The 16,722-nt window shown below is 43.8% G+C and overlaps 1 protein-coding gene across 1 annotated transcript in view; it reads right to left on the bottom strand.

The window, feature by feature from the left end:
• Positions 1–16,405, bottom strand: part of LOC132222928 (zinc finger protein 420-like) — a gene marked incomplete at both ends in the record, with an annotated part of 75,847 nt that extends 59,442 nt beyond the window's left edge. Inside the window, 1 exon segment of the mRNA XM_059678284.1 lies at positions 15,366–16,405. Coding sequence (XP_059534267.1) covers positions 15,366–16,405 — 1,040 coding nt within the window.
• Positions 16,406–16,722: the final 317 nt, after the last annotated feature.

Here is a 16,722-nt window from a genome sequence, read left to right as displayed (position 1 = left end):
CCTGCCTCTGCTGCTCCAAATATTCCATTACTCCCATCACCTGCAGAACAGACTCCAAAGGTAGCACAAGCTCCTCTAGACCTCACCACTGTCCCATTGTTACCAGTTCCTATTTTAAAAAATGGACACAAGCCCCAGCTGGTTTGGCTCAGTGGATAGAGCACCAGCCTGTGAACTGAACAGTCCCGGGTTTGATTCTCGTCAGGGACACATGCCAGGCTTGTGGGCTTGATCCCCAGAGGGTAGGCGTGCAGGAGTCAGCCCACCAGTGATTCTCTCTGATCATTCTTGTTTCTATTTCTCCTTCTCCCTTCCTCTCTGGAATCAATTAAAACATATATTTTTTAAAAAGGACACCAGTTGGTTCCTGAATGAGCTCAGTCTTCACTCTAAGCCAGGGGTGGGCAAACTTTTTGACTCAAGGTTCACAATGGGTTCTTAAACTGGACCGGAGGGCCGGAACTAAAGCATGGATGGAGTGTTTGTGTGAACTAATATAAATTCAAAGGAAACATCATTACATAAAAGGGTACAGTGTTTTTTTTGTTTTTTGTTTTGTTTTGTTTTTTAGTATTATTTATTTCAAAGGGGCCGGATCCGCCACGCAGGCTGTACTTTGCCACGGCTGCTCTAAGCCATTGCACACATAGGAACCTATGACTGGAAGGTCTTCTCACATCTGATTCCACTGTTGGCTAAATAGAGGGACCATTTCATACAACCATAGACATTTACTTAGAATTCTGGACTTGGTATCTCATCAAGGTCCCCAGATATAAGGGCCAGAAGAGAGGCAAGACAATCCCAGGACACCACTATCTCAGAAGTTGTAAGAGTGTGAGGCCCTGATATCAGTTCCAGAAAACAGCATCCTTAAACCACTCTGCATTTGCAAGAATCTGTGTTCAGAGAAAGATCTGTTGAGACGCTGGCCACCAACCCCAGGACCCATGGGCTCAGACTGCTCAGTACCGTTTCCCAGCCAATAGGCCCATGTGTCCTGGAGATGACCACATTATCTCAAGACTCAGTCCTCAGTACACACTCTTGCCAGTTACCTTATCTTTTATAGGACTGCTGCCTCCTGTCCTCTACTGCTATCATCTCTCTACTAGTCTGTTCTTCTTCTGAGCTGCTTTGGGAAATGTTTAAAGAACTACCTCACACAATGTCCCTCTTTTGGTCAGGACCATTCAAGTCCCCATTTTCCTGAGAATGAAAGTAAAACTCCTCGTGCAAAACTCCGCCTCATCTGCTTTGTTCCATTAGACACGAAACAAGTCCTGGGTTTCCCAAATTCTCCTGGTTCGGTCACACCATCACGTCCTCACATGGAAGTATTGCAGCCTATTAACCTCTTTCCCCCATGACACCTTTTGTCACACATGAGCTACTCACTGTTACTGGCAGTGTGACCTGGACTGCAGGATCCCAGAGGAGTCCACATCCCAGGCTGGAGGGTTACCTCCAGTGAGGCTGCGTCCGACTCTGTAAGCAGAGAGGAGTCCAGGAGTCACAAAAGCCCAAATTCTGGCGTGTTGGGGCTCAGCAATCCTCAGACACATCACTGCATAGGGAGATACTGCCTCTGATGCCTTGTCCTACTGGAGACCTGGCGCTGGGAAGACTCACTCTCTGTGAACAGACCAAAGTGGTCAACAGGAGCATCAGGTAAATGCAGGAAGTCCCACCCTCACCCACGTACACCTGGATAATATGCCTCTCCTGGGTTTTCATTGGCTAAATCCAGCCATCATTAGGCGCATAGCCCTTTGGGTAATATACCTTTCCAGGCCTCCCAGATGTAAGTAGGATCCCAATCACTCACTGAACATTGTGAATATTGGTGTTTGGAAGCCAGAATGTTGCTTGAAAATGACATTAGGATCGTGTGGCTGGTGGTAGTTTCTGGGGTTTGTTCTCTCCAACTGATTTTTTGGTGAAGTTGATTTTTGAGAGATAGGGTGGGACAGGAAAAAGAGAAATATGGATCAGCTGCCTCCTGTCAACCCCTCACCCACCCACTGGGAATCCAGCCATAACACCAGGCTTCTGCCTCATAAACAACTTAACCAGAAACCTTCCCAGCATGGGAAGATGCTCAAACATCTGAGCTATTCCAGCTGTCAGATTTTTTATATTTCATATAAACATATCACATTATTGAGAGACAAATCAGGCTATGAGAAAATATATACAATCCAATTTTATATGTTTAAAAACAACATTTGAAATGCTACAAAGAACAAAACGTTAACACTTCGTAAATTGTTGGAATGTTTGTATTCAGTACACATTGTGGAACTATGGAGCTAACAGCTACCGAACGTTTCCTACATGTGCCAGGCCTGGAATTCAATGCTTTACATGCATCATTATGTCATTTAGTCCTCTCTGCAACCTGAGATTTTATGAAGAGCAATTTGAGGCTCAGAGGCTTTATGTAAATTGCCTGTTAGTAGAGTTAAATAAAGGCAGGGCTGGAAGGCAAACCCAAGTGTTTTTGGTAACAGAGCTTTGACTTATATCATTAGGCTCTGCTGCCTCCGGGAGAGCAGAATTGTTAATACACACCCATTAGGAAGAGCTCGATCAGTGGTTCTCAACCTTCCTAATATTGCGACCCTTTAATAGAGTTCTTCATGTTGTGGTCAGCCCCAATCATAAAATTATTTTCGATGCTACTTCATCACTGTAATTTTACTCCTTTTATGAATCATAATGTAAATATCTGATATGCAGGATGTATTTTCATTGTTACAAATTGAACATAATGAAAGCATAGTGATTCATCACAAAAACAATATGTAATTACATATGTGTTTTCCGATGGTCTTAGGCAACCTCCTGTGAAAAGGTCGTGTCGTTCGACCTCCAAAGGGGTGTTGACCCACAGGTTGAGAACCACTGGGCTAGATGTTATGGTGAGTATCAAACAGGCCCAAAGCTTTAGTGGCTTATACTAAAGGTCTCTTTCTTGTTCATGCCACATGTCCTCCCTGGTTCTCAGGGACCAGGATAAAGGTGCAGCCACCATGTAGGTACCTGCTAGGTGTTAGCAGCAATGAACAGAGAGAATGCCAGTCGCTGGTTCCAAACTCTTGTATTAGTAGTGACAGTATTCACTCCAACACGCTTCATTGGTCAAAGCACATCACGGGGCTGCAGCCAAATTCATGGGGTCTGTAGGGGAACGAACCTGATAAACGTAATGCGACCCTTGAAGGACACCGCATGGTGCCAATCAATCTGGGGGACTGTACAGGGTGAAGGAGAGGAACGTGCATTGGTAGGAAATAACTGCATGAGTCAGCATGGATTGCTTTCTCTTCATCCAGGTGCTCTTTTTCCCTTAGATTCCCTAAGCCCGTGGTGGGCAAACTGCGGCTCGCGAGCCACATGTAGCTTTTAGACCCCTTGAGTGTGGCTCTTCCTAAGCCTGAGGAGTACCCTAATTAAGTGAGTAACAATGTACCTACCTATATAGTTTAAGTTTAAAAAATGTGGCTCTAAAGGAAATGTCAATCGTTGTACTGTTGATAATTGGCTCTGGTGACTAATGACTTTGCAGACCACTGCCCTAAGCCATCAGGGGCAAGATTCAAAGGCGTGAACTTCAAAAAAAGGCGTTTGGTCATTATTCACTGGCAGTAAACTCAGAACTACTATTGAGTGAGAAGTTGTTTAAATCCCTGGCTGTCTCAGTTCCTACACTGTGGTGAGGGAGAAGACACATATGATAAGAGAGTTGATCGGGAAGCACACAGGACTGCAAGCATTCCAGCATCGATGTTCTTTTACATCAACATCAGTCACTACCCAGCATCCAAGTCTCTTGATCATTTCAATTGCCCTGGTGGGCCCTCCCACTGGGGATCACAGTAAAATATGCTGACTATTACATCAATGGTGATCCTGTGCTTTCCAATCATTCTGTGCATGAACATGTGCTCAATGTGGTTTCTCCATTGTTCACCCCATCCCCACTGGGGTTCCTTCCTCCTGCTGGTCACAGTCCTCCCGGATGGCCATGCACTCCCACTAATTACCAGGACGCAGAAGTTCTGGAGTGATGCACTGAGCATCCCTAGGTACCTTCCTCTATTAGGTGTCAGCAGAGATTTCACATGGGCAAGGGTGTGACCTGTTCTCCAGGGAAGAGGAGTCTCACAGGACTGTCCCTGTCCTCTCCATGGATGTCCAGTTCCTTATTCCTAAAAGGGATAATTATGGGCCTAAGAGTTCTTCCCATCAGCGTTGCCCCATATTTATCCATATGCATCAGAAAATGAATCAGGCTGCACAGAGGGCAGCAGTGAAGGGCAGGCACAACTATGACCTGTAAGGACTGAGAGTGTGGACACTGATGACTCGGGAAGTATCAAGTTGTCTGTCCTTTGGAGCTATTGTTCTAGTGGAGGACATCCCAAAAACAATGGGGCAGGGTTGCTACAACAGGTGATAAGACAGGAACGTGAAGACAGTGTGGTCACTGGAGTCTCCCAGAGAAAGTCTGGGAAGAGATGGTAGGGCCAGGATAAGTGCATATGGGGCATATGTTCTCTGAGCACAGTTCTGCATATATTAAAATGTAAAACATTCACCTATACTGCAACAGTTTGATGAGTAAAACACACATCTATATGAAGAACATTTACCAGAATCATCTGATCTCAGTGGAAGTCTGTGTTCTTTCACATAAGAGGCTTCTAGAAACAAGACCACAAATCACAGAATAAACCCACACAATTTGTGTTATCGTCATGATCCACTCACTGCTTTTTTTTAAGTACAAAAAGCCCCAATGCTTTTTGAATAAAATAATTTGTTTATTTTTAACTTAGATTACTCTTTGAGTGATAAAAATTAACTTACCTGTGACACAAGGTGATTCTGAGGGATCGCAACATAATTTTGGAAACTGGAAAGTGTAGAGCCCGTGGTGAACTAGAAATTGCTTTCCCTAGAGAAACCCAGGGTTCTAATGTCTAAAAACACTAAGTAGGAAGCATGAATCGGCCAACTCGCAGAATTTTTTCTTATTTCCCTGTCACCCTAAGATTCTTTTTCCATTTACTTCTTGACAGAGTTGAATGGTGGGAGGAGTTGGAGAGAGAGGGAGAGAGATAGGGAAAGGAACATCCGCAAGGGAGAGACACATCAAAGGCTTGCCTCCCTTATGTGCCCTGACATGGCCCTGGTATTAAACCTGCAACTGAGGTCTTTGCCCTTGACCGTAATGGAACCAGAGACCTTTTGCTCCTGGAGGCAAAGCTCTAACCACTGCATTATCTGGCCAGGTCTTGCAGTCTTGCTTAAAACACAGGAATCCAATAGGGGCATCTTGGAGGCTTATTTTGGCTCTCTAGAGATGATTTATTGAGCTTGATTTATTGTGAATGTCCGAGGCTCCTCAGTATCTCCAATTTTATCTCTTTTATTCCATATCCTTCCCCATTGTTGTAAATTTTGGGCATATCCTCTGAAATTCTGTGGATGCTTATCATCAATACGGCCTCTGTGTATGTCATTTTCTTCTGGGGTGCTATCATTGTGGTGAGTATACTAAAGTACCTTACAGATACACCTTTAAGCAAAGTGTCAGCCACTGGACTTTTTATTTGCATTCAGTTCTGGAAATTTCCCTCTGGTACAGTGGAACCCATCAGAAGGGAATCTGAGGCTCAAGGCAAACTGTGAGGCGTCCTGCAGAGAAGGTCAAGTCTGTCCACAGTGCCCACAGTTCAGCCATGACCCCACTTTCTGATCCTGGCTGTCAAAACCAACCACAGTGACTATCGTCAGCTTCCTGGTCAAAGCACATGCTGAACTGTGGGTTCCACCCCAGTCAGTGGCCTGTGGGAGGCAGCCTACCAATGATTCTCTCTCGAGAACCAAGATGGCGGCATAGGTTAACGCCGGAGTTTGCTGCTTTGAACAACTACTTCAAAAGTGAAACCAAAAAACGGAAGGGACATCACCCAGAACCACAGGAACGCTGGCTGAGTGGAAGTCCTACAACTAGGAGGAAAGAGAAACGCATACGGACACTCAGAGGAGGCGCAGTGCTGAAGTCAAATTCTGAGGTGCGGAGTGCGTGGAGCGGGCTGGCAGCGGAGGGCGCGGTTGTTGTTTTCAATCGGGAGGGAGTCGCAGACTCTGAGCACCAGATCCGGGCGAGTCTTTAGGGACCCAAACCCAAACAGGAGAAGCGGGACTGTCTGGCTTCGGTCAGAGCGAGTGCAGCTTTCTCTCCGAGCTTTGCAGCGGGTGCTGGGACTCAGAGAGGCAGAGCCCCTTGGGACAGGGCTGAGAGCCACCATAACTGCTCTCTCCGGCCCACCCTGTTGATCCTGTGCGACCCGCCCTGCCCAAGCCCTGCACAGAGGCATTTGCCGGATAGCCTCAGGCAAAGGCTAGATTAGCACCTCCCTAGAGGACAGAAGTTCTCTCACTGCTGACACAGCTGATTCTCATAGCCACTTGGCCTGGAGGTCAAACCCTCCCTGGAATTAGCTAAAACAATCAAGATTTATCTATAAGACTGCGAACAAAGACCACTAGGGGGTGCACCAAAGAAGCATAACAAAATGCGGAGACAAAGAAACAGGACAAAATTGTCAATGGAAGAAATAGAGTTCAGAACCACACTTTTAAGGTCTCTCAAGAACTGTTTAGAAGCTGCCGATAAACTTAATGAGATCTACACGAAAACTAATAAGACCCTCGATCTTATATTGGGGAACCAACTAGAAATTAAGCACACACGGACTGAAATAACGAATATTATACAGACGCCTGACAGCAGACCAGAGGAGCGCAAGAATCAAGTCAATGATTTGAAATGCGAGGAAGCAAAAAACATCCAACCGGAAAAGCAAATTGAAAAAAGAATCCAAAAATGCGAGGATAGGGTAAGGAGCCTCTGGGACAGCTTCAAGCGTACCAACATCAGAATTATAGGGGTGCCAGAAGATGAGAGAGAGCAAGATATTGAAAACCTATTTGAAGAAATCATGACAGAAAACTTCCCCCACCTGGTGAAAGAAATGGACTTACAGGTCCAAGAAGCGCGGAGAACCCCAAACAAAAGGAATCCAAAGAGGACCACACCAAGACACATCATAATTAAAATGCCAAGAGCAAAAGATAAAGAGAGAATCTTAAAAACAGCAAGAGAAAGAAACTCAGTTACCTACAAGGGAATACCCATACGACTGTCAGCTGATTTCTCAACAGAAACTTTGCAGGCCAGAGGGGAGTGGCAAGAAATATTCAAAGTGATGAATACCAAGAACCTACAACCAAGATTACTTTATCCAGCAAAGCTATCATTCAGAATTGAAGGTCAGATAAAGAGCTTCACAGATAAGGAAAAGCTAAAGGAGTTCATCACCACCAAACCAGGATTATATGAAATGCTGAAAGGTATCCTTTAAGAAGAGGAAGAGGAAGAAAAAGGTAAAGATACAAATTATGAACAACAAATATGCATCTACCAACAAGTGAATCTAAGAATCAAGTGAATAAATAATCTGATGAACAGAATGAACTGTTGATTATAATAGAATCAGGGACATAGAAAGGGAATGGACTGACTATTCTTGGGGGGGAAAGGGGTGTGGGAGATGTGGGAAGAGACTGGACAAAAATCGTGCACCTATGGATGAGGACAGTGGGTGGGGAGTGAGGGCGGAGGGTGGGGCGGGAACTGGGAGGAGGGGAGTCATAGGGGGGGAAAAAAGGAACAAATGTAATAATATGAACAATAAAGATTTAATTAAAAAAAAATGATTCTCTCTCATCATTGATGTTTCTATCTCTCTCTCTCTCCCTAACCTCTCTGCACTCAATAAAAACATTTACAAATGTATTTTTAAAATCAATAATATATAAACAAAACTTTAAAAGAAATATTTAAAACTTGCATTTCCCGCCGAAACCGGTTTGGCTCAGTGGATAGAGCGTCGGCCTGCGGACTGAGGGGTCCCGGGTTCGATTCCGGTCAAGGGCATGTACCTGGGTTGCGGGCACATCCCCAGTGGGGAGTGTGCAGGAGGCAGCTGGTCGATGTTTCTCTCTCATCGATGTTTCTAGCTCTCTATCTTTCTCCCTTCCTCTCTGTAAAAAAATCAATAAAATATATTTAAAAAAAAAAAAAAAAAAACAAAAAAAAAAAAAAAAAAAAAAAAACTTGCATTTCCCAATTAGTTTACTATTTTATTATAAACTGGAGGCCGGGTGCACAAAATGCATGCATGGGTATCCCCCCCAGAACTGGCCAGCAATCAGGGCTGATGGAGGCCTTCCTTCATTCCATGCCGCCCCCTGGTGGTCAGCACATGTCATAGTGAGGGATCAGTATCCCAGTCAAACTCTTGTGGGGACAACATGCACATTAGGATTTTAGATATATAGATGTTCTTGGGGATACCGATTTCTACCTTATCAATATGTGGGAAGTAAAATATGATGATTTGCTACTGAAATATCTTATCATATCCTTGTTCAGTGCCATCATTTTGGCATTTTGAAACTAACCACAACGAGGGTATTTACATGAGGGAAGTTAACAAAGATTACAAACCTAGACTCCACTTAATGTATTACTGAATGCTTATACTTAGAAAAGTGTGGTGGAGAATGTGAACAACGCATATAAAACCTGTGAGTATACGGTACATGTGGATTTAAATTGTACATAGGTGAAAAATTGAGAAAAACATTTTCCTTACAGTAATCAAATCCCATAATTCCGTACAGCAAGAAGTTAATCTGTTACTGAGGAATGAGTGAAATTCACATATATAGTTTAGATTGTGAACTGTCCTTTTATTGGTAAAAAATAAAAAGTAATTTTAAAAATAGGCAAATTTCTGAGCCAACATCTTAACAAAGGAGATAAAGAAAATGGAAGTAAATGAATGAAAAAAATGTTCACCACAAAAAATTCTTGGGAAATGAAATGAAAGCAAAAGCAAGTTCATATACAGATGAAGGAAGAACCAAGATGGCGGCATAGGTTAACGCCGGAGTTTGCTGCTTTGAACAACTACTTCAAAAGTGAAACCAAAAAACGGAAGGGACATCACCCAGAACCACAGGAACGCTGGCTGAGTGGAAGTCCTACAACTAGGAGGAAAGAGAAATGCATACGGACACTCAGAGGAGGCGCAGTGCTGAAGTCAAATTCTGAGGTGCGGAGTGCGCGGAGCGGGCTGGCGGCGGAGGGCGCGGTTGTTGTTTTCAATCGGGAGGGAGTCGAAGACTCTGAGCACCAGATCCGGGCGAGTCTTTAGGGACCCAGACTCAAACAGGAGAAACAGGACTGTCTGGCTTCGGTCAGAGCGAGTGCAGCTTTCTCTCCGAGCTTTGCAGCGGGTGCTGGGACTCAGAGAGGCAGAGCCCCTGGGGACAGGACTGAGAGCCGCCATAACTGCTCTCTCCGGCGCACCCTGTTGATCCTGTGCGACCCGCCCCGCCCAAGCCCAGCGCAGAACCATTTGCCGGATAGCCTCAGGCAAAGGCTAGATTAGCACCTCCCTAGAGGACAGAAGTTCTCTCACTGCTGACACAGCTGATTCTCATAGCCACTTGGCCTGGAGGTCAAACCCTCCCTGGAATTAGCTACAACAATCAAGATTTATCTATAAGACTGCGAACAAAGACCACTAGGGGGTGCACCAAGGAAGCATAACAAAATGCGGAGACAAAGAAACAGGACAAAATTGTCAATGGAAGAAATAGAGTTCAGAACCACACTTTTAAGGTCTCTCAAGAACTGTTTAGAAGCTGCCGATAAACTTAATGAGATCTACACGAAAACTAATAAGACCCTCGATCTTATATTGGGGAACCAACTAGAAATTAAGCACACACGGACTGAAATAACGAATATTATACAGACGCCCGACAGCAGACCAGAGGAGCGCAAGAATCAAGTCAATGATTTGAAATGCGAGGAAGCAAAAAACATCCAACCGGAAAAGCAAAATGAAAAAAGAATCCAAAAATGCGAGGATAGTGTAAGGAGCCTCTGGGACAGCTTCAAGCGTACCAACATCAGAATTATAGGGGTGCCAGAAGATGAGAGAGAGCAAGATATTGAAAACCTATTTGAAGAAATCATGACAGAAAACTTCCCCCACCTGGTGAAAGAAATGGACTTACAGGTCCAAGAAGCGCGGAGAACCCCAAACAAAAGGAATCCAAAGAGGACCACACCAAGACACATCATAATTAAAATGCCAAGAGCAAAAGATAAAGAGAGAATCTTAAAAACAGCAAGAGAAAGAAACTCAGTTACCTACAAGGGAATACCCATACGACTGTCAGCTGATTTCTCAACAGAAACTTTGCAGGCCAGAAGGGAGTGGCAAGAAATATTCAAAGTGATGAATGCCAAGAATCTACAACCAAGATTACTTTATCCAGCAAAGCTATCATTCAGAATTGAAGGTCAGATAAAGAGCTTCACAGATAAGGAAAAGCTAAAGGAGTTCATCACCACCAAACCAGGATTATATGAAATGCTGAAAGGTATCCTTTAAGAAGAGGAAGAGGAAGAAAAAGGTAAAGATACAAATTATGAACAACAAATATGCATCTATCAACAAGTGAATCTAAGAATCAAGTGAATAAATAATCTGATGAACAGAATGAACTGTTGATTATAATAGAATCAGGGACATAGAAAGGGAATGGACTGACTATTCTTGGGGGGGAAAGGGGTGTGGGAGATGTGGGAAGAGACTGGACAAAAATCGTGCACCTATGGATGAGGACAGTGGGTGGGGAGTGAGGGCGGAGGGTGGGGCGGGAACTGGGAGGAGGGGAGTTATGGGGGGGAAAAAAAAGGAACAAATGTAATAATCTGAACAATAAAGATTTAATTAAAAAAAAAATAACCATAACAAAAAACAAACAAAAAAAAAACAACAAGATTTTAAAAACACATAAAAAAAAAAAAAAAAAAAGTTCATATACAGATAATTCCAGACCTACTATTTAAAAAGATTAACCACTGCATGTCCTTGCAGGGTTGAACAAAAACTGGAATTTTTATATGCTGGGCATGGGTGGGAAGGCAAAGTGCATGACAATTTTAAATCACAGTTCTGAATATGTTAAAATGTGAAACATTCACATACACCGCAACAGTTTGATTAGTAGAATGCATATCTTTAAAAATAACTGAATGCAAATAATCCAAGCAGATTTATTTATAACTTGGGGCCTGGTACACAAAAATTCGTGCACTCGGGGTGGGGGTCCCTCAGCCCAGCCAGCACCCTCTCCAATCTGGGACCCCTGGAAGGATGTCCTACTGCCGGTTTACAGGGATAAGGCCTAAACTGGCAGTCGGACATCCCTCTGACACTCTGGGACTTCTGGCTCCTAACCACTCACCTGTGTGTCTACCTGATTGCACCTAACCACTCTGCCTGCCAGCCTGCTTGCCCCCATCCCCCTCCCCCCCGGCCGCTGGCCTATTTGCCACCAAATGCCGCCCCGCCAGCCTGATCACATCCTACTGCCTCCTGTACCAGTGTCCTCACCCCACAACACCCTTTACCAGCCTGCTCACCCCTAACTGTCCCACCCTTCTGGCCTGCTTGCCCACAACTGCCCGCCTGCGGCCTGCTCACTCCAAATGGCTCCATTTCCTATTTCAGTTGTGTCCTTTCCTACCCTAAGTTAATGTCATGTCCTTAATATGTGGTTATCAGATGTCTCTGTGACTGAGCTGGGAAACCTGTCACATTTCTCTTTCCTTTCCTTTCATCTCGGGATAACTGAGCTCTGCGGTTTGTGTGGGACCAAATGCTCTGGGAATACAATGCTGAGCCCTCTGAACTCATTTTATTCTTTATTATATTATTTGATTCCTGGGGCTGAATTCAACATGAAAGCAGAAGAAAATATACCCTTAGATATAGAATCTGAGTCATTACCCAGAGATTTCTGTGGGAGTTGACACTGAGGCATGAGACACATGTGTTTATTGCTCAGTTTCCTCAGCTATGGAACGGAGGTTGATCCTGCCCCTCGGATCCTTTGGAGGTTGGATATGCTGCATCCAGAGGGATTAACTGGCAGGTCTGAGAGTAAGATCAGAAGTCAGCAGACACTTGTTTCCTTTACCCAGACAGAGTTAGAAAAACACAACTCCTTTTATCATAACAGCACCAAGGGCCATGCCTGTGGGAGGAGGAGCAGGGAACCAGTGCTTCCCCCATGCCCCTTTCCCGCCCTCCCTCCCTGCACTGGTCCAGCTGCTATCACTATAGTGGAACCGATCAACTCAGGCTCTGACCCCCCCCATGTCACAGGAGGAGCATGTGTAGTTTCTTGCAGACACTGAAGCAGCTGTGGAGTAGGGAGGTGGCAGTTTTTCTCTGAGCAGACACTAAAGGCCTTGCTGAAGTGTCCACTCTGGAACCTGCAAGTCCGAGTCCTGGGAGGTGGCACAGTGGAGGCGCCACACTCCTTTCAGTAGAAACTGAAGATTGATAGGAGCCTGCTGGCTGAAGGGAAGGACCAGGAGGTTTGCCTTGCGCCTATTCACCAATCCCCAGTCCAGCTTTACTGATCGCACATCCTAAGCCCCACGCCACCCTGGGCCACACATGGAGTGGGGCCCCCACATTCGCCATGCCTAGCCTGAGCCCCGCACCCCCTGGGGCCGCACACAGGCGCCTGGATGGTCGCTCCCACTGTACTTCCCTGCCTAAAGTATGAAAGTTAACCGCCAACTTTATTGTTGGCAAATTTGCACAACGCTCTGATTTGCCAATGTGAGGCATAGTTAAGTACAATCAATTACTACGTTTGTCTATTATTAGATAGGATACCCATTTCCTGGAAATAAACAATTTTATGGACAGACCAATAGTTGAAATAGTTACTCATAGAATGCAATACTAATCAGGAAAAAAAACCAAATTCAATATTCACATAACATTTGTGTTGAATCTCAAAATATCTGTGTAGCCCTGGCTGGTTTGGCTCAGTGGACAGAGGAGCGTCGGCCCGTGGACTGAAGTGTCACAGGACAAATTCCAGTCAAGGGCACATGCCTGGGTTGAAAGCTTGATCCCCAGTAGGGAGAATGCAGGAGGCAGCTGATCAATGATTCTCTCTCATCATTGATGTAAATCTCTCTCCCTCTTTCTTCCCCATCCTCTCTCTCTGTCCCTCCCTTCCTCTCTGAACACAAATAAAATGTTTTAAAATATATCTGTGTAGCATTATGAACACCAGTGTTGGTTCAAAAGTACACACCATATAGCACGTAGTAAACTATGAAGAATATGAACTAATCTAATGTAAATGATGGAAAATTAATGATTGCATGAAAGACTGGGCAAGTCAGAAAAAGGAATTCTAAAAGGGCAAGAAGAAAATGAAGAGTGTGGAAAGTGTAGGGTTAGAGTTGGTATGGAAAATAATAACAAATAAAAATACAGGAATAAACTCTGCTTTCACCTTGTGCTTCAGTTGGGTGGGTGACATCCAGTGAACTACAAGGTTCCTGGTTGAATTCCAGGTCAGTGCACAGAACCGCCTGGGTCCGCAGGAAGGGGTGTGTGGGACAGAGCTCATGGATGTTTATCTCTCTCTCCCCTCAGAGGCTTCCTCTTTTCCTAAGTAAACTGAAACAAAGGTATTTCTAAAAATATTTTTTAAAAGAACAAGAGCTGTGTTTTCTGTACTCACAACTGAAAGTCTACTTTTGCCACACTTTGAATATAGTAACAGATAAGAGTATTTCACGTGTGATGGCTTCACAGCTTCAGTGCACTTTCTTGCATGTCAGTTTCTATATCCTGAGAGGAACATCATTTTCTCAGCGGAAGCAAATATTGGCAGGCAGTGAAGACTACTGTCTTGGAATCCAAAGGATGGATGACTGGTTACAAAAGACACCTCCTGGGACTGTTTACAGGATTATCCTTCTTTTAGCTTTGAGTTCTTACATATTGAGAAATGACTTTGTGGTGAACACCTTACAGAGACCAGGGGAATCCACAAATTCATTACATAATTTTATCTGCCAATGACTTCAGCTACAGGAAACATTTTTGGGGGTGTTGAGAATGTCTGTACACAAAGGTCACACAAGAGACAGGCCCAGGAACATTTGTGGATTTATGTTCAGAAGAGACACTTTCCATATAATTTACTGCAGTCTCTCTCATCACTATGAATACAGTGTTTCTGTCTCAATGGTAGGTTAACCTCAGTGTCTTACAACAAATGCCACAAGACTATGAAATTTCGTACTTCATGGGACTTGGCATCTTTGCAGTATGTGGGGAGGAGTTCCCCTAAACATTGATAAGATTTAAGTAATACATACTGTGAACAAAGAACATAATTCATATTGTTCACGGAAGGAGAGCAAAGGCCTCCTCTTCTGGGTGACCATTGACCCCACTCATAACCAAGGTACCAGGATATAAATTAATACCACAAAGGTATGCAATCTTTCTTTCAACACCTTGGGCAGCAATGCAAAATAAGCCAGTTTTGGATGAAGAATGATTTTCTGCCGGCATATTCTCCTTTCCAAAGCACTGAAGGTTTGACATCCCCACAATATTGGTTCACATCTACATGCTGACAAATCACAACAGTGCTTTCAAACCATTGAAGGCAGTGAATAGAACCATCACAATTAACGATTCAACAGGAAAAACACCTTTAACAAAATATTCATAAACCTGAGCCAGAGATGTTCAGAATGGTGAAATAGAACCTAAGCCAATCATCACAGCATACTGTGAGAACCACGAACTCCCTGAAAGAGGTACCACTTCTTTTCTGAGGATGGGTGTTCTGAACAAACCATGGACCAGGCCCATTCCCTAGTCAGAGAGAAAGGAATGAAGATCCTGCCAAGTGTTCACAGTATTCACTATTTATTCAAGCTCAAGGGAGTACACAGAGATTGTGACTGATTCACACTTTTCATTTGGGCCAGGTGGTAGAGGTGAAATCACTTCAGCCACAATCACTCATAGTGACATCAATCGAATAGGAGGCCTGGACAGAATGGCAAGTTTAAGTAGCTCCTTAAAGACTCACTTGTACCTGAAACTTATGAGGAATCTAGCAGAGTGTCTGTCCTGATAAAAAGGGATCATATTAAGGCAACTGTGCATCATAGAGTCTCTTTCAGTGTTGTTATTCCGAGTAAGAAAAATGAAACATTCCCTTCACATTTATGGCTTTCCTCCACTGTGAAGTCGCAGGTGTCTCATCAGTCTATATTTTCAACTAAAATATTTCCCAAATCCGTACACTCATAAGGCTTTTCCCCAAAGTGAACTTGCTTGTGGATAAGGAGGTGACCATTTTGCCTAAAAGACTTCCCACATTCATTACACACATAAGGCTTTTCTCCAGTGTGAACTCTCTTATGGAAAAGGAGCTGACAATTTTGACTAAAGCACTTCCCACATTCTCAACATTCATAAGGTTTTTCTCCAGTGTGAAATGTCTTGTGGCTAAGAAGGGAATTATAGTGGATAAAAGACTTCCCACATTCACCACATTCATAATGTTTTTCTCCAGTGTGAAGTCTCTTGTGGATACGGACGTGACTATTTTGCCTAAAGAACTTTCCACATTCACCACATTTATAAGGTTTTTCTCCAGTGTGAACTCTGTTGTGGATAACGAGGTGACTATTTTGCCTAAAAGGCTTCCCACATTCACCACATTCCTAAGGTTTTTCCCCAGTGTGAACTCTCTTGTGGATAAGTAGGTGATTATTTTGCCTAAAGGACTTTCCACATTCACCACATTCATAAGGTTTTTCTCCAGTGTGAACTCTGTTGTGGGTAAGGAGGTGACTATTTCTCCTAAAAGACTTCCCACATTCACTACATTCATAAGGTTTTTCTCCAGTGTGAACTGTGTTGTGGATAAGGAGGTGACTATTTCTCCTAAAAGACTTCCCACATTCACTACATTCATAAGGTTTTTCTCCAGTGTGAACTGTGTTGTGGATAAGGAGGTGACTATTTCTCCTAAAAGACTTCCCACATTCACCACATTCATAAGGTTTTTCTCCAGTGTGAACTCTCTTGTGGATTAGAAGAGAATAATTGCGGTTAAATGCTTTCCCACATTCACTGCACACATAGGGCTTCTCTCCAGTGTGAATTCTCTTATGGATAAGGAGCTGACCATTATCCCTAAAAGACTTCCCACATTCACCACATTCATAAGGTTTTTCTCCAGTGTGAACTCTCTTGTGGATAAGAAGGGAATTATTGCGGGTAAAAGCTTTCCCACATTCACAACACTCATAAGGCTTTTCTCCAGTGTGAATTCTCTGATGTCGAATGAGCTTGGAACTCTGACTGAAGGACTTCCCACAATCTGTGCACTCATACCGCTTTCCTCCAGAGTGAACTCTTTTATGTCGAATGAGGCTAAAGATTCCTCCATAATTTTTCCTACATTTGCCACACTCTCCAGAACACACATCCTGACATCCAACAACTTTAAACTTGTGGCTAGCAGCGTTTTCACATTCATCCCACTGGTGACGACTTTTTCCACTGAGAAATTCCTGTGAAATATCACTGCCACAGTGTAGCTCCTCAGTGTTATGAGTTACCTGGTGCTGATGAAGCTCTGAGGAAGTTTTGGAATGTTCCTCAACAGCCCTATTGGTTGAAGTCAGCTCAGATAAGTAAAAGCTGAACC

The sequence above is a fragment of the Myotis daubentonii genome, chromosome 21 (genome assembly GCF_963259705.1).
Source record: "Myotis daubentonii chromosome 21, mMyoDau2.1, whole genome shotgun sequence".
In the NCBI taxonomy this organism is placed as follows: domain Eukaryota; kingdom Metazoa; phylum Chordata; class Mammalia; order Chiroptera; family Vespertilionidae; genus Myotis; species Myotis daubentonii.
The sequence above is the reverse complement of the archived record's forward strand: the minus strand, read 5'-3'. Positions and strand labels throughout refer to the sequence as shown.